This window comes from Archocentrus centrarchus, chromosome 24 (genome assembly GCF_007364275.1).
Source record: "Archocentrus centrarchus isolate MPI-CPG fArcCen1 chromosome 24, fArcCen1, whole genome shotgun sequence".
In the NCBI taxonomy this organism is placed as follows: domain Eukaryota; kingdom Metazoa; phylum Chordata; class Actinopteri; order Cichliformes; family Cichlidae; genus Archocentrus; species Archocentrus centrarchus.
The window spans coordinates 30,373,309-30,398,424 of record NC_044369.1 but is presented as its reverse complement, the minus strand read 5'-3'; the positions used below and the strand labels follow the sequence as shown (position 1 = coordinate 30,398,424).

The 25,116-nt window shown below is 40.1% G+C and overlaps 1 protein-coding gene across 4 annotated transcripts in view; it reads right to left on the bottom strand.

The window, feature by feature from the left end:
• The window catches only part of LOC115774005 (ephrin type-A receptor 7), a 99,199-nt gene that overhangs the window by 19,689 nt on the left and 54,394 nt on the right, over positions 1-25,116 (bottom strand). For 2 of the 4 annotated variants that reach the window (XM_030721002.1, XM_030721003.1), the window contains exons 6-8: positions 6,813-6,937; positions 3,742-3,910; positions 891-1,035 (exon numbers count right to left, since the gene is read on the bottom strand). In XM_030721002.1, coding sequence (XP_030576862.1) covers positions 891-1,035; positions 3,742-3,910; positions 6,813-6,937 — 439 coding nt within the window. The remainder of the gene's footprint in view (positions 1-890; positions 1,036-3,741; positions 3,911-6,812; positions 6,938-25,116) is intronic. The other 2 variants (XM_030721004.1, XM_030721005.1) reach the window with 1 other exon arrangement.

Genomic DNA, 25,116 nt, shown 5'->3' with positions numbered 1-25,116 from the left:
CTTAACCTCCTAATATTCAGCGGAGCGTTGGCAAATCTCTTAGGTGTAGGGTCAGGCTGCATCTCAGCCAACTGCTTAACAAGCATAATTTCCAAAAATAGACAGTGTTACCTTCTAAATCAAGACCCCCAAGAATGAAACATGAATCGAGTAAAGATTTATGAGACTTGTAATCATAGTATGATCAATAAACAAACATATCTTAACATGAACCTTTCCTTTTGCAAGCAATGGGAATATAATTTCCATATGGGCTGGATTCATATGCTTCACTTATGCGGTGCACACAGAAAAAGTAATTTTATCACAGTCAGTGAGTAAGCTGTGGGCCACGTTTGAGCTCACTTTGTGGTAATATCTCTGATATTAAAAAAGTAAACTCATACTGCTTCTACCTGGGCATGCTGAGACAATTTTTGACGCGAAAAAACCCCAACTTGGATTAAAATGGTGCCATTCGGATGAATCCATCGTGAAAAGCAATTTTGGATGAAATTCCACTTGTGTGGACAAAAACAGATGAAGTATGTGAGGGAATGGTGATAATGACGATGGACTGGGTGCTTCATGATGGTGAAAAAAAATAAAAAATCAGCACCATGCTTCATTTTGCTCTCATGATTTCACACACACGAATGCGGAGCCGAAGCGTTCTCATTTTTCAGTGCTTGTTTCATAATGACGCTGCAAAAAATAGCTTAAAATTTTTGTTTAGAGGAAAAAAAAGATGCATCACAACCCATTAGCACAGCATGCCACTAGATGATGGGTGCGTGTGGGTGTAGGTGTGTGTGTGTGTGTGTGTGTGTGTGTGTGTGTTTGTGTAACGACTCCACAAGCATGGAGGCCTTGTGAGTGACAGAAAGACTAATTGACAAGCGCAGACTCACAGGAGCGGAGAGTCAATGGGGCCCGCGAGAGCGTACCTTCTCCCGATGATGAAGCCAAACACCATGAACACCAGTATGATGGTCCCCGCCACAGCCACCACCGCTATGATGATGACGGGGTTCTGCTCACTAGAGACGATTGCAGCTGATGAGATGGACACACAGAAAAACAAACACTCAGAGTGAACTTCAGCACATCAGACTACAACCTGCAAAACATTTGGTAATTGAGACCATTGACTAGCATGGAGATTGATAACATGCCCCCCCCCCCCACCCTTTTTCTACCCTCGGAGAGAGTGGAAGAGGGACGCTTCTATTTTTGAGCTGTCCTTATACACACGGCTCTACTGTTTCAGAAAGTGGGCTTAATAGTCCCAGACGGCGACAGCGATGCCCTTCATCTCAAACAAAGACACATTCAGGTTGAATTGTTTCCCATGCACAGCTCTCACTGTGCTCAGACAGTTTGAACTGACAAACTGGTGATTACTCCGGCATCATATAAAGTCAACGTAAGCAGTGTATGAGGAGAGGAGATTCATGCATTTTAAATCAAGTGCATCCGCATTGTGTAAATACGGAGATATACAGAGTGAGGAGAGGGGGGGGGGGGGGGGGGGGGCTGAGAAATAAAAATCTGCCATGTGCCCATTACCCAATCAAGAGACAATATTAACAATCATCTATTTTGGGAGGAATTAAGAGTGCTTGACTGTCATATTACAACTTGCAGGTTTCCCTCTTGAGCCTGCGGTTCACTGTGTTGGTCAAGGACAGTACCATGCCTAGACTGCAAGCTTCTAACCTTGATACAGGACGCACTCGGCATGTGGTTATGAGTAATTAATGTGTCCTTTTATAAAGTAATGTAGGATGTAAAGTAGGCAAGGGTATATTTTTGGGCAAGCAGGCTGAATGGTGGCTCTCCAAAAGGAAGTGAAAGTGATGGAAAGGTTACAAATGCAGTGTTAGATACTAAAAAGCTGAAACTTTGTTTCTAGGTACATTTTTTTACAAAGGCTAAAAATTAGGAATTCAAGCTTCATCAACACTTGCGAAAGGTTTAACAAAATATTTCATAAAATATTTACATAGTCCAACACTTTGCTTTCCAAGCTGTAAAAAAGTAATGCAAACACATTCTGGCAGGCTCAGAAAGGGCCACGTGCCTGCTTACTTTCTGAATACATTTTAAAGAGGATCCGCACCAAAATGCATTTATCATCCTATTCCACAACAACTTCATTATTAAAGATATATTAGCATTCATAACTGCTAATAATTAATTACTGCTGGCTGTTTAAAAAGAAATATTATAATGAATTTGGTGACAAAAGTAGCCACACTGAAAACCTATAGAAAAAAGGGAGATAAGCAGCACTTATGGCTGTGTTTCTGTGTCTAACCCCAGAACACTAATGTGGTGATTTTCACCCACATGAAAGCCACAGTGTTACAAAACTCACATTAGTGTTCTAGGGTTAAGTACAAAAGTCAACAGAGGGATTTATAAAACAGTGCAACCTTCCCTCATGTGTAATCTTTACAGCATCTTATAATATTTGACATTCTGCTCCATAACACAAAAACTTCACAGCATCATCCTTCTCACAATAACGCAATTTTAAAATCAGGACTGAGCTAATGTAACTGATTAGATTTAAATTAGTTTATCCTCTTGACACTACAGCAGCGTGTCCTTGTGCTTAGTGATTTTTCCCATGACGTGTTGTCAGCATAAAGTCAAAGCAATTTGTGTTTGCATTGCTTGAAAGCAACTAATTTCCCTGGGCTATTACTACAGTAGATAGAAACATTAGCAGGTTGTGGTTAAATATTTGAGATAGGAAACCTGTTTTACAAAATGACACACTGACACAGAGTCCCATCTTTAAAGTCCAAACTGAATGTTTTTGCCAATACAAGTTGGACCCACCCTAAAGTATAATCTGGTTTATCCTCCTTGTCGACCCTAATGGAAACCCTAATTTGCAAAATGAACATCATGTTTTATTGAATAAGATTTAGCAAATGAAACCAGTGAGAAACCAATCAGTGATTTATTTATTTAAATTAGATAATTTTTTTTACTTCTATTATACAGGAAAGGAGAGCTGACAGGAAATCAGAGAAAGAATGAGGGGGTGACATGCAGGAAATACTATGAGGCACACATGAACCCAGACCCTCGCAGCACCTGGGTCTCCTAGTCAACCAGGTGAGGTACTGCGGTGCATTTTTGATCACAAAGAGAGCAATAAAGTCCTCGAACCTAAATGACTAATTTTGCCCGACTCTCTGATATGACCCGTATAAGTGTTACTAAAGTAACACAGAATAGGTTTGTAAGGACCCTAATGCTAATGCTAACCCATGATGATCCTAATGCTAAGACTTGTTCTCCCAAATCTTGGCAATCAGGGAATGAGTCTCACCGACCCATACATCAGTAACTATTCAAAAATCTTTGCACAAAAAAACGTCTGATTTGCAAAAATATTGGTGTATTGTTAGGGTTAGCGCTAGTGATGACTTGATTAAGGAATTGGAAGTCTTTCCAACTAGACTAGATCTGTCCAACAAAGAGGTTAGGAACTGCCAGAAACTTACTGATGAAAAACTGAAAGATCTTCATTTTAGTTTTACAGCCAAGTTTTCTATATTGCCACACTTCTATAATATCTAAAGTAACGGGAACATTGGTCAGCCTTTATACTACACAAATATGGTGGAAACTGATGAAGTTATAGAGGACACTCTTCATTTCTACTTGGGAAGTATTTTTACAACAACAACAAAAAAAATGCATAAAATTGTAAAGCACAATGAGAGAAACCGTAAATCCTACCTGTGGCCTCTTCTTTGGTGGTTATCTCTAGTCTAGGTCCGTAGGTGCCATATCCTGCTTCTGTGAAAGCCCTAATCTGGAACACGTAAGCTGTGCTGGGCTTTAGGTTGTTCACTGTGACTGACGTGGACTTGGACCTCACTGTAGAATAGATCCGGTCCTTCTGATCCTGCACAGGAAAAATTATATATAAATATAGATAAATATATTTATATTGCTGTTTGGTATCATGGTATGTACCACACTGAAAATTAATCACAGAAAGCTGAGGAGAGCGCTGTCTCAGGAGATGAGACAGAGACAATTTTTGACAAGCATGTTAAAGATAAAGACTACAAGACCATCTCCAAGCAGCTTGATGTTCCTGAGACTGCAGTTGCACATTGTATTCAGACGTTTAAGGTCCACGAGACTGTAGCCAACCTCCCTTTACATGCCCTCAAGGAGAAAATTGATTTCAAATTGAAGAGACGGATAATATAATTGGTAACCAAAGAGTTCAGAACAACTTCCAAAGAGATTAGAGGTGAACTCCAAGGTAAAGGTACATCAGTGTCAGATCACACCATCCATTACTGTTTGAGTCAAAGTGGACTCAAACACTAGACACCACTGCTGAAAGCAAATCATAAAAAAAAGTGAGAGTGGAATTTGCCGAAATGCATGCTGACGAGCCACAAAGCTTCTGGGAGAATATCTTTTGGACAGATGAGACAAAACTGGAGCTTTTTGGCAAATCACATCAGCTCTATGTCCACTGATGCAAAAATGAAGCACACAAAGAAAAGAACACCGTAGCTACTTTGAAACATGGAGGAGGCTGGTTGTGTTCTGGGGCTACTTTGATGCATTTGTCACAGGGTGTCTTCAATCTGTGCAGGTACAATGAAATCTAAAGACTATCAAGTGATTCTGGAGCAAAATATGCTGTTCAGTATCAGAAAGCTTTGTCTCAGTCACCAGTCACGGGTCCTCTAACAGGATAATGACCCAAACACACAGCTAAAAACAGAAGATTGGACAATTCTGAAATGGCGCTGATCTAAATCCTACTGAACATCTGTGGAAGGACCTGAAACCTGAGACAGCTGGAGCAGTTTGCTCACGAGCCGTGGGCCAGTATACCTGTGGACAGGTGCAGAAGTCTCATTAGCAGTTACAGAAATTACTTGATTACAGTGATTACCTAAAAAAAAAAAGTTGTGCAACAAAATATTAGGTTATGGGTACCATCTATTTTGTCCAGTTTGTTTTTTAAAACAATTCTGTTGAACCACAATTCAAAAGCAAGGTCTGATTTCCATTAGTTGACTTTCAGTACATTTTTATTTATTATTGCTTTTGTCAGTTGTGGGGTTTTTCTTTCTTTAACAGAAGGGTACCAACAATTTTGTCCATGTCTGTACGTGCGTATGCGAATGAGAGACATAGAACCTGAAGCCATACCGGCTCAGACATCAGGTCCGCATCCATGAGGAACCAGCACATACTGATGAGAAGTGGGCTACCAGAACAAGGACGAGGCACAAGTGGACACGAGATGAGAATAGGGAACTGCTGGAACAACCTCAATAAAAGAGTTTACATGAAGAGGATGTGGAATCTATGGATTTTTCAAAACCCAACATCTACACTGAGTTAAAAAAAACAACTAGTAGCTCAGTGTTCCAACATCCACAACAAGCAAGAGCTACCACAAGAGATTATGGTAGGTACAACAATGCTACAGCAAGATAGAGCCAGGATGTCAGGTCAGGGGTGGAAATACAGTATCCCCATCCCTACACTCCAAGATCGGGTACCCAGACCCCAAGAACAACTGGTATGATGAATGCCAGAACAGACAACCTGAAAGAGAAGACTGCAGCTAAGCTCTGAAAGTGTACTAGAAGATGTAAATGCAATGTGTGTGTGTGTGTGTGCGTGTGTGTGTGTGTGTGTGAAATCATTTGAATTGACCTTGTTTATTGCTTATTTCCCAATCTTTAACTTTTTACACATTTCAGCAGTATTCATTCAATCCTGCACAGGTCATTTTAGCTAGTTTCTGTTTTGCTGGTGGGAGTATAAGTTGTTTTATTAACATTTTTAAATGCTTTCACATTATTGCTGATGGCATTTACAGTCACATTTCCTTCACAAAAACGGTCTTAAGATTAACAACATTTATTTTAAATGGCAAAGTTGAGGCAAAATGGGGCTAATTAATAAGGACAATCAGCATTTTAGTTCAATTAATGTGAAAATGTGAATATAAGCAACTGAATTATGGCGCAGTCCCTTCAACTTTTAGACCCCTTTATTTTGCGAATTTATGTAAGAAAAATGGTGTTAACATTTGTCTGATCGTAGACTCTGGAAGATCATTATCTACCATTAGGCAGCCTGCCACATGGAGAAGATAAAGGCATCTGAACATTTCTTCTACATCAAGGAATACATTTGGATTCACAGGCTGCATGCATTGTGTGCTTTATTGTTGATCTGTAAATGTTTTGCTCAGCAAAAGCCCAAATGGAATGCCAGGCTCTGTTAAGGGTGCGGCCATTTCTTCCAACTTTCCACTTTTACAGCTGGGCAGACCACAGCCATAGTACGTGACACAGGAGACTGATTCGTCAGTGTATGCAAGAGACAGCGGCCAGCAGGACTGACATCAGAGCTCTGCTATCCTGCCTTTGATTTGCTGGGTTAAAGTTGCTTCATTAAACCTTGCTGCAAAAAGCTGATGTGTTCAGACTTGAAACACAGTGAAGCGGTGGCATAATCTATGTGGAACGGAAAAGGAGATAACAGTAGCAGATTGCTAACTCTGACAGAGCAGTAGTCATGGATTGTGCGTGTGCTAACGTGTGTGGGGGTGGCTGTGAAGGACTATAGCCTGATTAAAATCTTATGAGCATCTCATTCATTATTGCAATTAGACAAAGAAGGTACTTGCAGAATCTTGTGAATTCCACTCACAACCATGTGCAAACTGAATACAAAATGAGGAGTTGGCAAAAAAAAGAAAAAGGGGAGGGGGGGGCTTCAGAAACAGACAAAGACAAACAAATGTACTTCAAACTCACTTTTTCATAGTATTTGATCTCATATTCTGTGATGACACCGTTGGGTTGCTGGGGCTCCTGCCAGGAGAGCTGGACGCTGCGCTGCTGCACTTTCTCTTTGATGACCTCGCTGACCTGGGACGGAGCTGTTTAGAGAAGAACATGTCAATAAGTGGAGGGCAAACCCTCTCAGCATGCACAGGCATAAGGCCAGCCACAAATGAGCCACACCAACTCCTCCACCGACACTCGGTGGCCCTTTGTAGTTGATGAATATTCACACGGACGCCTCTAAATGTTTACACGTCATGATCAAAATTTCAATTACACTGTAAACATTAGAAGGTAGCATTATGCTAGCCAGTGGAAAACCACAACTTGTAGATTATGAATGACATTTCAGTTCAATTAATTCCAACGTTTCTAGTGGAACAAGCAGGTACTTACTCTCCCTGATGACAGCTGTTCAGAAGCCTCTACAGGGCTGTACCTGTAACCTCCTGACACCAGTCTTACGCACACCGATTATCCTGGACTGTTTGTTTGACTTTTTTTCTGGCTGCAACTTATTGTTACTACATTTAATTTTTCTAAGCAGTGCACAGACATTGCAATCTTTTTTAGTTAATAACATTAACAGAAGATAAATGATGGTGCTGAACTTAACAGCATTTTGTAAACAGATTTTGAGCCATGTAAAATCTCTTCACTGTAAAGACCCCTGAGGCTGCTGCTGTATCAAATACCACTACAACTACTCCTACTACAACATCTTCTGCTATAATTACTGTACTACTGCTGTTCATACTGCAGTTATCCTGCAGCATCATCTACTGCTACTCTCTTTCAGGTTTAAACAGTGACAAAACCATGGATAACATTTATATTGTTGCTAATTTCACTAAGTGACAAACTGCTAGAATTCCCATGAACACCGCTACTGCATCTACCTTCAGATAGTTTGATCTGAAGGTCAAAAGCAGGACCACACCTTAATCTACATCTATAAATGCCTTCCTGCCCCACACATGTCTGCGTGCACCACCCTGTTTCTCTGTGTGTCATCATGGGGGAGGTTAGGAAGCCTGAGGCCCTCTCTTTGGTCCTTATTTATCTGTCACCCATCCCTTCTTCATTAGCACTAAACATTTAAAAATTTTTAAGGGTTTTGGAACACAGGCAAAATGTATGATTATATACAACCAAAGAAATCTGCAATTAAGAACTAAGCCATCATTTCAAACAGGTAAAGAATACAGTGCTGTGAAAAAGTATTTTCCCCTCCTGATTTCTTAGTGTTTTGCAAACAGTATTTGTCACATGTACACGTTTCAGATAATTAGAGAAATTTTAATATTAGTTAAAGATAACCCGAGTAAATACAAAAGTTTTCAAATGATAATTTAATTTATTAAAGAGAAAAAAAGCTATCCAAACCTACCACGCCACGTGAGAAAAAGTCATTTGCATTGATGGTATTTTCTAATTACTTTGGTTATCTAAAACTTTGTTTGATGATGTAAAATATCTGAGTGTTACAAATATGACAAAAAAAAAGGAAATCAGGTGTGGACAAACACTTTTCTACATCTCTGTATAACTGATTTCACACAGAAAGGTGGGGCAATATTATACTGCACCAGGCAATATTCTGCTGGGAAACCTCGGCTCCTGGGTTAATGTTAAGGTTACTTTGACACATATAGGTGTGTGGAGCCCACAGTGTTTACTCTAAAACCCCCCATGCATTCTCCAGATGCACTGGAATACGTTTGTGTTGTTGCTGCTGCTCTATTTTGTTTATTGCATTGTTATATGTTTATCATTGCATTTTTTTCTTATTAAAAATAATATGTTCTTGTTTCCGTAAGTGCAATGTGAACTGCTTGGAGGGTCCCCGGAGAAACCCATGTGACTCCTTATGCTAAAAGTTTCACTAGGATGATGCAACATTTGCTAGAAGTTTGCGGTTTGCCATGTAGCTCAAAGCAGCTGAAACCAGCTGCCTGCAGCAAATCAAAGGTTTGAGACTGAATTAAAACCCAAAAGTCAGCTGAAATTTAATTCTCTTCATGCACAGCGGTCACTGCAGCTGTATATGTATATGCACGTGTTTTGTTGTTGTAGTTTTCAATTGCATTGTTTTTTTCATGCCTAAAGAGGAATAAAAACACATCTTAACACCAAAAGCTGGAAGGGTCAGGGTCAGGTTTTAGAATCATCATATCATTTGATCTATTATAAATTTATTAAATATTGATGGGTAAAATATCCCATGCAACGCATGTCGACCTGTTTCCAATGCCGACAAGCTTGAATCATATATGTTCTAAAATAGCAGCTTCTGTTTATTGAATTTAATGCATCGACCACTCAGTGATTTTCTTCTTTGGTAGTTTCAGTAGAATCTGGTTTAAATGTTTCCTGCTGATTTTTACATGTATTAAAAAAAGTAAAAGTTTTTTTCTGCAACATGTTGCAACTGCTTCCAGCTCAGCAGCTGTGTTTGCTGCTTATAGTACATCTTCCATTTCCTTTACAGTACATCATTATCATTGTCATCTTGATTATAATCACCATAATTTTACAGCACTTTTCATAAAGACCCCAGTGAGGAATAAACGGGGCAAGCTTTCTGGATTGCCGAGCGTCACCCAGAGGAGATGATGCTTTCAAAAAATGTTCTTACTGCAAATCTGCACTCTAAACAGCCCCCAAATCCTTTCTGTACACATATGGTAAAATCTTGATGATTCACACTTCTCTGGGGGCAAAACATATTAATTAACACATCTTTTCAAGTTTGAAAAAGCTGCTCTGGGAATGAGTTGAACTCCAAGGTAAAAGCCACCTGCCAGAAACTGGCTGGATTTCTTTCCTGCGTCTTCAGCTCAGCAAAGAGCTTTGAAATGTAAGAACATATTTTGAATGAAGAACTTACATGAACAAAGGAGAAGTAAAATCAAATGATACAAATTTACTGGATGGCAATGTGCAAATAATGAAAAACAGCAACTGCTTTGCCTTTTAGCTTTATAGTGTGGTTCAGAAAGCCTGTAAAGATGTCCTATACTGAGCAAGAGCCAACGAGAGACAATCCCTCCCCCCGAACAAACAGAAGCCGCTAAGTGTCTGTGCCGTGCTCAGTGACCCCATGGGAGTGGACCTCTCTACCCTTAATACAGTCTGACCTTAGATTGTTTTAAGATGACCTGGCACTAATGACTCTGGCTGGATTAAAATCTCATTAGGCCTCATCAGCACTCCTGACAGTAATGCACAAGACAGCGGACACCTGAGACCTTGTCAGAAACTTGCTGTTGTGGCATGTCCCCTCATAATCCACCGAAAACACACAAATAATGTATCTTTTCTGAGTGCAGTCAGCCGGCCAAAGCGATGATTGAGTTTTCTCCCACAAGTCACAACAAGCAGTTAGTGCAGCTTAATTTGGCTGCTTTCTCTGCCCCCGTGCAGACGCTGTCCTTGAAATAAAGACGTTTCTCTTCACAAGAGTGAAGTTGTGGTTTAGTTTATAGGCCCTAATGATGCTTTTTACCTGCATTTACTACTTTAATTAATATGTCATTTGCTTTCACCCCCAAATTCTCCTATGCTGCATACGCATAGACAAAAAACATTTTAAGTAATATATTATTTACCCCGTTGGGAAATTTTGAAGTTCAAAAAAATGTTTAGTTTTGTCTATGACCAGAACTAAGAGACCTTTTAAAATTCTCCATCTGTGACCTGTTTCAGTGAAAAATCATTTTCATTAAAAGTCATAGCAGGGGCACCAGGGTGGCTCAGTTGTAGAGCAGGTGGCCATGCACGCCGCGAGGCGAAACCAGGCGGCGCAGGTTCACGTCCCGACCTGTCGCTCTATACTGTCAAATAAAGCTGCCATGGCCAAAGATTTAAGAAATAGAAGTGATTATAACACTGTTTTCTTCTTTCGTTAAAATGCAACAGTGCACTGAACACACATTAAAGGCTGGTTAAAAGTTTTATGTATTTGGTTTTCTGGTGACTTCAGTGAATCGATAACAGAAAAAAAAACTGTTTTGGGAAATAAGCAGGAAAATGAGCAATGACTCAGCACAATACTGCTGCTGTACGGTTTCCAACTATCGAGAAAACTTTCTGCTTCTAAGTAATACACATATGCCTGCAGTATTCCAGGTCACACACGTCATAATCCAAAAATCAGGAGAAATGAATAACACAAATCATTGTGTAGTGATACAAATTGTGTAACACAGAGAACGCTCAGAACAGTAAAGGCAAAATAAATCCAGATTTTTATTCCTTAATTTTTGACTAAAAGCCAGGTCCAAAAACATTGGATCCAACAACTCCAATGACACAACTCAGTATCATCTGTAGTTACACCACAGAGACCGAGTGCCTTAAACTTTCAAACCTTGTGCTTTGAATATTGTGAGATATCCTTTTAAGCTCTAAAAAATGCTCCATCCCACGGCTCTTAGTGTTTGTTGAATGCAGACTTCTCTTGGAATGGCCGCTGCGATATTACTACTGGTGAATTTCTACAAGTACAGTCACTGCTAACCAAAACACACTACACTAATTGGTTGGACTTGATAAAAGATGAGAGGTCAGGAAAATGGTGACAAGCCCCACCATATCCAATATCTGATTGGTCACCTGCAAAGGACACCACAGAGGGCGGCCTGCATAAACACTGATCCTTTTAATGCCTGCAGAGAATCAGCCAGTATTGTCTTCTGGTAATGTGAGGCTAGTTTAACCAGGTACAGCACTCAGACTTGTCCCAGAGCCAGATTGGACCTTTCATAATATCACAACATATTTACTTTCTGTCCTTAGTATGGGGTGGGCTGTATCGTGAGCTTTCCTTTATGCAGCTTAGTAATAGTTAATAGAGCAAACTAGGCTCTTGGCCTGGGGCACACACCGAAATATCAAACACGTGCATGTCAGTTTTGTTTCCTCTGTGCTGAGTTTTAAAAATATAAAGTACTTGCTGAGAGAGAGAGCAATCTTCTCTTCTACAACCAGAGATTCGTGATTTTCATGCGACAGCAGTGATAGCGCCTGATCTACAGAGTTAGCACGCAGCACGATGAGCTTTCCCACACAGCGTCTTCTCCCTCTGCTGTGTGATGTGGGCTCAGGCACCAGATCTGCCCCATTTACCCCTGCTGGCCTGTGGCTGTAGTAGCAATGACTCAGGTCAGCCCCACATCCTCCTTCACCCCTTCATGGGTGACAGAGAGCTTAGGCTTTATGTTTCCACAGATATTATGAGATCAGTGAACAGTATTAGCAAATGTGATCTTCCGTGGGCTAAAGGTAATCATTCCACTAGGGTGATTTTCAGAATGATAAAAGAAGTCATTCTGCATTTCTCAGGCATGTGAATGAAGACCACAGTCGAACATTAATTCTGAAGAAAAAAATGGTCCTCGGGCTCTCGCCGCGTCCCCTGCGAGTCAGTCAGGCAGCACTGTGTGACAGCCATTAATGACTGACTTGATATCACGAAGACTCAAACCAGTCAGCCACTCTCACACTTTTAGTCTACCTGTGGTGCTTAGCACAGTGGAAAATTGTATAATTGTTATGCCAGTCTTAAAGAGACCAATTTGAAAAGCATTTGTGCACTTATTTTGCAATATTAGAAAATGTGTTAGTGACCCTGAATGCCTTTTTCTGTAAAGCTAACTGATCCAGAAGCCAGTCACCACCATGCTCTGCATTTGAATATCTTATGAATACATTAGACAGTGTATTTCTAATATCCTCTTCTTTCACCCCGCCAGCAAACGTCGAATCTGAGGCAAAAAGCAGAGTGGAGGTAGTTCATTACATAAACATCTTTATCTGCCTCTGTGCGTGCCTCATGGACCATACCACTGCTAAAAACGCATGTATTAATTACTGCCATTTTCAAGATGTGCCTGTGTACCTTAACGCCTACAGTACCATCTGTGTTGAAATGCTAAAGATTGCTGGTGTTTAACAGTGTTTAAAGGTTTCTAACAGGTTTTTCATTAAACAGGATTTTACAATCGCTTCTGTAGGGAAAACTCTTTTCCTGATTTGACTTTTGGATGTACTGAGGACATTTTATTTTACTTAGACAATGAACTTTTCTTTTTTTTTTTTTGACTTGTTCCCCATCATACCAAGTATTTGACACACTGACAGCTACTGATGCCTTTAACATACTATGTGGGTCTATTTAGTTTCCCTTTAATCACTGCACAGACAAATGTTTACAAAGCTGTCTGGTTATTAGACTGAAAGCTTTTTAACACATCATCCCCAGCAGCCTGTGAGACAAATAACTGCTGACAGTTTGGTGTGACACTAACGAGGTATGACATAATCAAGATTAACTCTACTTTATGTTGTGACTTCTGTAACAGAGCAAAGAAGTGAGTGCTGTTAAATGTTGGCAGATCAGGAGAAACAGACTTTTCAGGAGTGATCTCTTCACAATATCTGAAACTTTTTATGCTTTTTATGAACACAAATCAATCATAAGAGGATTCCTAGAACTAGGTTAAATGCTTGCTCCAGCTGCTTGACTGTGGGAGAAGTCATCACACTACTGAGATCACTGGACAAGACAGAGAAATCACACATTTATTGAATACTGTTTGTTTGTAGGCTATCAGAGGACAGTCGCACAGAACCTGGGTGTGATGTGCTGGAGGGGAGGCCTTCCCTCTGATCTCCTTGCCTGTGTTGAATCTGTTTCATTAGCAATGGAGACACAATTGATCTCCCCTGCTAAGTGATTTTTATCACTGCAACTTGCAACAATCTTAGAGTACAAATCAGAAACACTGTCACTTTTCAGCTCAGCTGAAGAAACGTTACACCCTGCCTTTGCTGGCTTTGCGACTGAAGCGCAGCTGCTATGATTGGCTGTTACAAAGAAGTAGCCATGCTCCTGCATAAAGAGATCAATCCTAAACTGTCTGCCATTCACTGCATCACAAGTGAGAACTTGCGGTCTATGCCGCTATAAAAAATATTTGTCATTTTCAGATGTTCATTCACTCTGTAAACAACAAAGAGGAGCGAGATACTGCAGACAGAGAAGTCTGAAATCAGCAGAATATTTTATTAGTCTGACAACTTGGATAGACTTTTCACGCCATTTAAACTGTCATTGCAAAACAGCTTTTTACTTTTTGTATTAGCCAAAGCAGCAGTTACATTTAAAGGTTCCACCTATGTGTAGCTGAAAGACACAATTATTCCATAGTATAAATGTTACAGTGGCATTCTTATTTTCACAGATTTGAAACATTACAAACCACTTTGTATGGACAATGTTCATGGACTGTCCATTAGTCTGTGCTTAATTTTGGCTGTTTAGACAAATTTTAAGTATTAAATGAGTCAATTAGTCTCATTTAGATTAAATTCGTTTTTTTCCTCCTGTTTAATTAACTAATAGTCTTTTCAGGCTGTCACACAGGACAAACTCCAGAAGTAATTTAACTCGTTTTGACTGTTAAACAAACTAACTCTGATCCCTATAAACGGTCGTCTGTTTATGAATATCTGTAGGGAAGGGACAAGAAAATTAGTTTTTAACAGAAGTTGGCAGACTAGTCAGTGGGTTCCCAGATTGAGATAATCCTAATTACACCGTCAGAGTATTACTTCCCAGACTTGAAAAGACTTGGAAAAATCCCCTGCAAAGACAAGGAAAATAATTTTTACTGTTGGAATTCTCCTTGAAGGTCGGAGCTAAGCATTCCGGTTAAGTTGTCTTTGTGGGTGAATGACAAAATAAAGACTTCACAAAAGATGCTTGCATCAGTTGAGAATGGTATGCAGGTCACTGACAGGGGACCTCACTCTCTGCCGCTCTGTTTCTGCATCAACCTTCTGCCATGTGCTCCATGCCGTCCACTCCTGGTGGGGGACGTCTGCTTCTCCCTCAACAAAGTTCACAATTTGAATTTTCTCTACTTTCATGCAACCCCAGCAGGTTTTTCCAGCTGGCAGTCCCATGTATGTTTGTACTTACTGTGGGCGTTCACTTGTTTGTGGAACGAGTGTGCGTGCGTGTGTGTGTGTGTGTGTGTGTGTGTGTGTGTGTGTGTGTGTGGGTGGGTGAATGTAATAGTAATAAAATTGTGAAATTAAGCTGTTTTGGGGCTAAAAAATCATTCTAAACTCCACAAAAGCAAAGTTCGATAAGAATAATGGACATTTTCTGTTGTTTTACAATAAAAAAAGTTTGAAAATAACACTTGCTTGTGTTATTGTTCAAATCAAGCCTCATATTTTCACATTGGTTTTGGTTCTTGTTTAAGTATGTCTAAAAAAAAATCAAAAGGGTCAGCTATGAACCTAAACATAATCCAGCCTCTAACTCTAATCATGCTCATGGTCACTTTATTGATGTGGGTTTTGGAGAGCCAAAACAAAAGTTGCAGCACAGTCACTCATCATCGGCTAATAATATCACTTCTGGAACATGTTGACGGTCTGATGATTCCTATTCACTGCAGACAGTGTGGTGTAAAAATGTACCCTTCAATCAGACACGTTTGAAAGCAGTTTTAAAGAGCCCGGCAGAGGAGCGAGTGCTCGCTGCATAACAATGCCAGTCGAGCTGGGGACACCTTTTAGTGACCATGCTGGGAGGTCAAAGGCTGCTCCGTTTGAAAGCAGTTAGCTTGCCCTGATGTGAAGGAGACCTGGCTGGGCCTTTCATGTTGTATAGGGCTGACAGCTCCAGAGGAGATGAGATGATTATTAATGTATATCTGATGCATTCACTGCTGACAGTTCAAATAACCACCATTATATTAACCACCACAATTATTTCCTAGTTCAAGGAGCCCACTATCATATTCACAGCTTTTTTTCACCACTAAAAGTAACAGACAGGGCTGATATGAAATGATGCTGAGACGTGTTTGCCCATAAAGTGAGCACTTTGGATGTCAATGAGAAGTTCTTAACTTAATAGAATCCCTTGTTGAATTCTCCCTGCACTCAAGCAAGTTTTAAGTGTGTGAGTCACTGAGTGCATCACACACCCCTAACAGCTTTAGCCAAGAATCAGAATTGCAGTGGAGGATCAGTGGGGGAAATTGCATTCATGCTGCACTGATATGCACACACAAGGCACACTGTGCCTGATTACCCCTCCAATGCCTCCTGACAGGGAGTTCATTTTTACCCACAGTGGTGTTCCATGCTGCTCGCTCTCATATAATATCAAAATGCCATTCAGTAGTGTAACAGATGCAGAAATCATTGGTCAGCTTTGTTACATAATTGTTAAACCAGCAGGGACCCCGCTTATTGAAGAAGCACTCAGCCTTCCTGTGTCAGTGTCCAAATTAGGGAGCCAGGCTGGCAACCTATCATCAGCCGCTCACAACACTCCCTGAGTTCTTCAGATCAGCTAGAATCGGGTTTGCAAGAGCCAAATTTATTTTCGTTCATGCAGAGAAAAAAATAGTGTCATTTTGACTCTATTGTATGACATCCTAAATTTACATAAGCATACATCTGTACTGGTGAAACCACAGCCTTGCTCACATGGTGTGATCCTTTATACAGTACACACTGACAAGATGTCAAAGAGATTTCACCTATTTCATAAACTCAGACAGGAGAAGTATTTTCAAAGAATGGCTTGAGTTGATTTTGCACTGCTGTTTTTGCAATTGAGAATCAGAGACCAACCAATATTTAAGTCTGTTATTTATTATATCTGACCAAGATTTGCTACAGGACAACTCTGTGTGTAGCTGAACGCAGCTGAACTGTTTTTTTCCTTTAATATTTTGACCTGTTTAGGATTAAGAAAAGAGTAACAGAAATGTTTATATGGAACTTTTACCTATTTGGCACACATACAGGAACAGTAAGGCCCAAATACATTTTATAATGTAAATGCTGTATAAAGTGTTTTGAGTGTTCAGCTAGAGTAGAAAAGTACTATATAAAAACTAGTTCATTTATCTCTTAAAAGTAATGACTTGATTTGAACGGTAACATCTTTTCCTTTATGAACCTTTATGCCTGTTTACCACGTAGCTAAAAAACAACCTAACCCTAGCCCTACCCCTCAGTGGTTTGCCTACATCCTGGTGGATGTAGGCATATATAACTGAATATAACTGAAGATATTAAACAACTAACTACAAACAGAACAGCAAACTCTTGTGAAGATGACGTGTTTTAATTGTGAGAGTGGAACTATCCTCAATTTCTTTTCTTTTTTTTTTTTTGTTTACACAAGTGACAAGAGAACTTCAAGATGTAATTCCAGTGACAGAAGATAAAGTTAAAAGTAAAATGGAAACGAGTGAGCCGCTAACCTCTCGTAACCTCTCGTAACCTCTCTAACCTGCGATTATCGCTGCGTCGTAGCGATAATCTCACTGGGCTGATTCAGATTCAAAGGGTCAGGCCAAATTCTGAGGTGCTCAGGGACACATGTGACCAGATATGAGAAGCCAAAGCAATCCTGTCTACAACTAGCTACAACTACAAGTGTGCATTTCCCTTTTTTTTTTTTTTTTCTCAGATTCTCACATAAAATATAAGCAGCGAAGCAAATATGATCACATGCAATCAGTTGAAACTTGTTTTAAAAATGCCAGGTGTGAATAGTAATTTCCTGTGAATCACAGAAATCAGGTCATGTTTTAGAAAGCTGGATGATTAGCTGGAAAGAAAGAAAACAACAGAGTGACTCAGAGAACATTGACATGGAACATAAACTAAATGTGTACTACAGCTTGATTGAGCCAAAACCATGTATTTACCACAGGCCTAAAACTGCGCCGCTTGATTTAAAATCCTCAGCCGTTCACAGAAGAATCACAGGGATCAGTTGTTTGTAATAAATGTCTCAGGCTGCCAAATAAGAACATTTGTTGACTTATTCTGGCAATCATAATTATCGTGACATTACACAGTAGGCTCACTGTGATGTGAGGTGGTGTGGCGGGATGCAAATGAACACGCAGAGATGCAGGCTTGAAATGGCATGGTCAAAAACAGAAGGAAAGGCTCAGAGTTTTGTTTCCATCTGAAACCACTTAATCAGTGCAAATCCCCAGGAACTGCCTGGTCGCATGATGTATAGCTTGATATCCTCACTCTTAATTGCTGAATTTCCGGAAATCAGCAGAATTCATTGCCCAGACAGCCTGATGAAGTCATGAAAATATGCCACGCTTGTCCAAATTCCTTTTTGCTAGTAAGCTGTGTTATAATGATGCTATCTAACTCCAGCTCAGCACATGGACTGTCAGTGGGAATACACTGTGAAACAAACAGGCACAGGCCAGATGAGAAATGAAAGCACTGGTACTTCTTATGAGCTACAAACCTGGCTTTGGTTTTCTGCTGCCTCGCTGACCTTTCTGCTACAAGCAGCTGGAAGGCATGTCTTTTCAAATACATGACCAGGCTAAACAGAGATCTGCGTTTGCATACGCAGTGGTTTTATAATTTATCTTAATGAAACAAGGAATGCGGAGTGAAAAGAGAGAGAGCCGATTACAGTGTGGTGAATGTGGATATTTACAGGAGCTGCTAAGCAGCCAAACGGCCTTCCATCGCTTTGCTTTGCTTAAATGTCAAAGCACAGCCTGAGGGCCCTGTGCTCCAATCAGAAAGCCTGATTGGACATCTGAGCTCCACAGGGATTGATAAGTGAGATAATTTACAAAAAGCACTGCACTGCAGACTGATGGCACTCACCAGGTCAGAATCCTGAGGCAGTGCTATTATTTTGTGGTTGCAACCCCTATAGTCACACTTATCTGTGGCTTCACACTGAGGCAGCTGCTCCTAAAGCTACTTTCATTTCCTTATCATCTGCAATGAGAATGAGAATGAGAAATATTACAATTTCAAATTAAACCCACTGCTGCTGTTTTGCAAAATGGGGGGACACACTGTATGATCGCTTAGGGCTGGCATCGAAAACATCCATTTATCATAGAAATGCATCTATCATTAGGAAGATGATCATATTAATCAGTGCTCATATGCTCTTTAATCACAGTCTTGGACAGGCTCCATCAAAGGGAAATCACATCCAGGGCCCCTCCAGCCGCCTCTAATTTTGCATGGAGCTGTCTAGTCCAACATGCTCCTGATTGCCAACAGCTAGTTGAGGTCTGCAGTTCCCCGAGACACCACACAGTTAAATCAGCTCACAGCCCAATAGAAGTGAAAATGACCCCTGCTCACCCTGCTGACGACAGCAGCGTGGGGTGTAGTGTGTGCTCCCCTGGTGCTGTGGTTGGGTTACCAAGCACCTTCGATCTGTCGACAAGTTCAGAACTCCACCAGAAACATCTACGTTTGGGCATTTCAGCTTCTGTTTGGATATTTCATTTTGCAAGAGTGCAGAAAACAATCTGCCACAAAGCAAGTGGGACAAATCTGCATGAGTGCAAATGCACCTCATTCTAAGGGGATCATCTTCATTATGGAAAAGCAACAAAAACAAAGCTGGAGTCAACAACAACCAAGTGAGTGAGAGGAAAAAAAGGCCAACTCCTAATGTCTTCAACTCCACCAACCCCTCAGCTCCAGCTCTGCAGTCAAGCTTTGTTCCAACCCACAAACAAATGGCTCAAATTTTATTAGAAATCTCAGATATCTCAATTATACCAAATATGCCAGTTTGAATTTAAGGGCAATGTGTCCAAAATGATGATGACGATATCTAGAACATCCAAAGTATCTATTACACATTTAGCTTTGAGACCATGATTGAGTGTTACTCGGTAAATATGAAAAATTTAAATTTTAGGTTATATTTACGGGCTTTTTACACTTTATTTGAAAGGTACAGTGAAGAGAAAGCAGGAGAATGACATGCACCAAGTCCTCATCTGGGATCAGCTGCTCATCCCAGATACGACTATCTGCACCCCTCCCAAAAATCAAACCACTGGCTCCAGCTCTGAAAAGGATTAAACTGTCATTGCTAGCTCACCCAATCAACACAGCAGAAAGAGACAGGGAGGAAGACACAGAGCTGTTGTTGTACCAGGAGAGATGCTTCTTTTTTTCCCAACTTTTCAAAAAAAGAAAATGTTGAAAGGGTATGAAAAGTCTCGGAGTCTAGCAACACAATCACCAAGTAACCAAAGACGGGGTGAACAGAAGCTCGATGAAACAGAGATCCACGTTTGCAGACGCATCCAAGAGGATGTCTTGCGGCTAAGCTATGATGGTTTATATTGCCACAAGACAAAAAAACAAACGAAACAAAACACACACACAACAAAAATACAATAATGAAATATGAACCTATGAATGAATGATAAATGGCTGAATGCAGTGCAGTGCAGACCGGAAGCATACAAACATTTTAGCTTTATGTGGTTCTTTAAATACTACAAGCAACATGTAAAAGGTGCAGAGGTCTGTGATTTTGGGACGGGCGTTATTCTGTAGTTTCATACAGTGGTTAGATTATTTTACCAATCCTCCATAGTATATATTCCACTTCAAGGTCTGTGCTCACAAGTAAATGGGGTCCAGCAGTGATGCCCGAGGTAATATGGAATATATTTAAATTAGCCCATCAGCGTGGAGTAAAAATATTGAAGAGCCTTAAGGGGAAATAAAAGTAGATATTAAATGATAGCAAATTAGCAGATAGTGACATCTCTAATGAAGCAGTAACTCCTGATGTCCTTGTGATTTTCATGTCTCTTTTAGAAATACCTTGTGCTGGAGTTATTAATGCAGAGGTCACATTCATAGTGCCAGGTTTAAAGTATATGCATCTGATTTTCATTTTTTAACATAAATCCAACACTGACCTGCCTAGCATCGCCTCATTCTGCGTGAGCAACCACAGAGTGGATGGTGGTAACAACCTTACATGGAAAATATAAAACTCATTTGTCTGCACCCTCACTTTCAGACACGCGAGTGCATCTACAGGAAACTGAGTGGTGCAAAGCTTGGGTAAATGCACCTGGTGATAAAGGATAAGACTGGAACGCCCAACGGACTCAGCAGCAGCCCTGTAATCAAGGGACAGCATGATCCTGGCAGCTGCACTCGTGATGAGTAACCCCCGGGCCAGACACTCTAGACAGGCCTCCAGCCAGACGGCATGTGGGAGAAAAAAAAAAAAATAAGACTGCACAAAAGCCTACTTAGTGGTTGACTGTAGTTTTAGGGAGCAGCTTTTTTGTGCCTGTCATCAGGATGAGCTCTTCTATCACTCAACTGTCTGCTATGAGCTCACTTGATGTCTTCTTTATGCTCAGACAAAAAGCAAATGACAGGATGTTAAGGGAACCAGACGGCAGCGCGTAAATGCTTACAGCTGGGTGTGTCACTTCATGCTCAACAAAAACACATGCCAAGCATATTTGTCCAGGAAGAGTCAGTCTTGAACTGACGGCTCATGTGCATCACCACACAGAGCGAGCTGATGCTTTCAGTGACTGACCTCCTGAGCCACAGCTTTTCTTTCTTTGACATTTTATGTTAGCTTATGGAAGCAGCTAACTGATTATGATTAATGACATAGGAACAGCCACAGGCAGTGACTGTGGGATATATATATATATATATATATATATATATATATGGGATATATATATATATATATATATATATATGGGATATATATATATATATGGGATATATATATATATATATATATATATATGGGATATATATATATATATATATAAAATCCCACACATATATACACGTGTGTGCATTTGAAACAATCTCAGAGTCCATTTGTCACAAGTCCCACTGTAACAATCTGTTTTGATCAAATTCATAACTATGATTTATTATCAAGTGTCATGTTGAAGCTGTTTGTTGTGCTAAAAGGCAGCAGAATCTAAGAAAAGCTGATTATTCCCAGACTTGGGACAACGCAAGCTGCCCTCTACCCTGAACATCTGAACAGCTTTCAACCGAAACTGTGCTGAGTGATCGGCTGCTTGGGAAACAAAGCCAGCTCTCAGATTGCCCAGCTGAACAGGGCACAGATCTGCCCCCAGCTCCTCTCTCTCTTTGCCTTTCAAAGGCATGGACACTGTCCTTTGTCCCACCTACACCAACATGATACATAATGAAATACTGCTTATATGCACACGGGCCCCCAAGTATTTTGATAAACTGCAAACTACACAATATCAAAATTCTTATAGGCAAATTTAGCCTCTCTGCAGCTTTTTTGAGAATGCCGTCAGACCAGCCCCCTATCTAAATAAATGGAGAACGAGCCATAAGCTCACTTTCAATGTGTGCATGTATGTTAAAGGTGTTTTTAAAAAATGTGTTGTATTTTGTGTGCTTTGCCCAAAAAAAAAAGTTTTTTTTTTTAATTCCATTCCTTCTACATATGAGCAATGATTCACAGCACTAACAAGCTTGCATAACATGGCTGCAAACTGTGTGCTTGCTTTACTGCCACAGAGTGTCTATGAAAGATGGAGATATTATTTCATTGGCTTCCTAAGCCCTATGTGGAAGTGTAGACCTGAACATTTAGCCTTGGTTTTGAAACCAGGTGCCCTGACCTTGGGGTGGGCTTAAAAACCTCAGGGGACTGCATGTTTATTATGGCAGCACAATTAATCAAATTTTAATCTCAATCATGATTTTGGCTTTTCACAATTAAATGAACATGATCAACCAATATTGACATTGAGTTCCACACCAACAGAATGCAAATCAAAAGCAAATCAAGCGCTCCCTAAATGGCTGCCTGACGCTGGGCCTGCATGTGCCCATCACAGCTGTTTCCTGCACCACTCACTAGATTACTAGATGTAATCTGAACAACTGCAACCACGCAAAGTTTGAATCGTCGATCATCAACTCAGGCATCCATAAAAGTGATGCTGTACAGTTTATCAGTCAAGCTAACAAAGACATAAATCAGGGACAGAGCGAGCTAACGACACATGACGCTACGAGTTTTGCTGGTACAATGAACAGAGTGACTATTTTTTTCTTCTAGGAGATGCACTTAAACTCCATGAAAAATAATTTCCTGCTTTCTTGATTCTTTTTATTTCTTATTTCTTTACACATTTATGTTTCCGATCATCAAACTCATTTTAACATTAGACAAAGAAAACCAAATGCATAATGCAAAATGCAGTTTTTTTTTAAATGATGATTTCATTTATCAAGGGAAGGAAGTTATCCAAACCTACCTGGCTCTGTGTGGAAAAAAAATAATAATAACTGGCTGGGTTATCTTTGACTACTATTAAAATTTGCTTGATGATCTGAAACATGTGTGACAAATCTAAGGAATCGGGAAGGCGCGGATACTTTTTCACAGCACTCTGAGTTAGGTGAATAAACAGCGTATATGTCTGCAGCAGGAATGTAGAAAGATGTAAATGTAAAAGCCCTGGTGACTATATTGTGTGTTAAGGTTTGATCATGGTAATTATTTTGGCTATAATCATGCAGCCCTAATGCTCATAGAATTACAAATGTAACTCTGTTTTCTTGTCTACTTTACTCTAAGCAGAACCAAAGTCTAAAAAATAAATACAATTTTATATTAAATAAGTAACTAGCAATTGAGAGCATAAATAAAACACAAAACTTTGCCCAAATCATGGACTTCTATTAAAATGGAGTTCTTAGATGAGTCACCCCCTGCTGGCCAACAGAAAACAATGCAGGTTTAATAAACGTCTGATTTTGCAGATTTGGAAGCCATGCCCGCCTCTTATATACGATCTATGGTCAGTGATTCTGGGAGTAATGGGGAGGGAATTTTCCCATTGATTTCTCATCAGGATACTTCAAGTGGCTCTATGAAAATTTGTGTTCACATCCAGTAACAGTCAAAAGTTTGGACACACTCACGCAGAATCAGCCAGTGTATCCAGCCACAAAAGAAGGCAGGAAACTTTCGTGGTCACTGTTTCACTCGGGGTTGTGACTCTTACTTTATCTTGACTCAACTATTGCTCTCTTCCCACCTGTGCACAAAACCTGCAGTTGAAAAGGAAAAGTTCTCTTAAGCTCTCAGTGGGCTGTCAAAAAGTCGGGGAAGTGAAGGAAACTACGTGTTTGAGACAAGCTGAAGGAAACTGAATATCCAAAAACAAAAACAAAGAAAAAAAACAAACAAACTAAAAAAACTCACAGTGAATATTTCTAATGTACTGGACTTGTCAAAATTTAGAAATCTGTTTTTTTTTTTGTAGTCGTCTGTGAAATGATGTGCTTTCAGCAGATTAAAACTGTTTGTGCATGAAGCATGAGTGAGTGTTGTGTGAGCAAAGCTTCACTCTTCAACAGCCTGAGCCCTGGATTCCCATCATTTTAATGATGTCATTATTGCAAGATAATTAGCCTTGAAAACGTATCTTGGGAAACAATCTCATAGTTTGTACTTTCTCCTTCAAGCAAAGTCTCCCTGTTTGCTGCCAACTATATATTGGACTTGATAATGACTCTCTTCTTCTTTGGATGGTTACAGAAACTTAATTCACAATATCCACCATGATTTCTCAGTGAGGGTAACACAAATAACAGACACTCTAATGAGATGTCAGAGATTATCAGTGAAGTTGAAGAGAAAATAAGTGATATTGAAAAGGACTTCAAAACAGCACTATGAGCTGAGCAGCATATTGGCCCCGGTGCACTCAAGGTGGCACCTCGTGGTAGTTCTTCCAACAGCTCTATTAGCCGTCTCCTCAGTTTGGCTGTTTCGTGACTTCAGCTGCTTAAAATGACAGAAGCAGCAAATGGCTACATAACACCTGAGAGCAAACAAATCTGTCTGTGGAAAGTACTGTACCTCCTTGGAGTCAGTGCACTGATTAAGGTTTGAAGATTGGCCAGACACAAAGAAAAAAGCCCAGTCTGTACTTAACTGCTTTTCCTTCTGCTGGTAATCTTATTTCTGTTTTATTTGAGAGGGGGAAAAGAAACAGGTACAGGGTAAAGAGATGCCATCAACGCAGCTCTATGCAGAGAGAAAAAAAAAAAGGAAAGTATTTCTTAATCTGTCCCTGCTGCAAAAAACATGCTCTGGTCACATAAATTCTCAGCCTCCACATGGAAATAATCAGCAGTCAATTCCACAAACACATTGTGTTGTCTCTCAAAATGCCTGGCCTAATACAACTCCTATTAGTCACACAGAGACAATTTAAGAAACTGGCCCAGCTTTGTAATCTGCCTGAATTGCCTTAATCCTTCACTATTAAACTCGAGAATAGATGGTGGGACCATTTATATCTATATGGGGAGGCTGTGCTGCGCCGTAGCCTAGTAGACATGTGTGGATTCAAACTCAAAAAGCAGC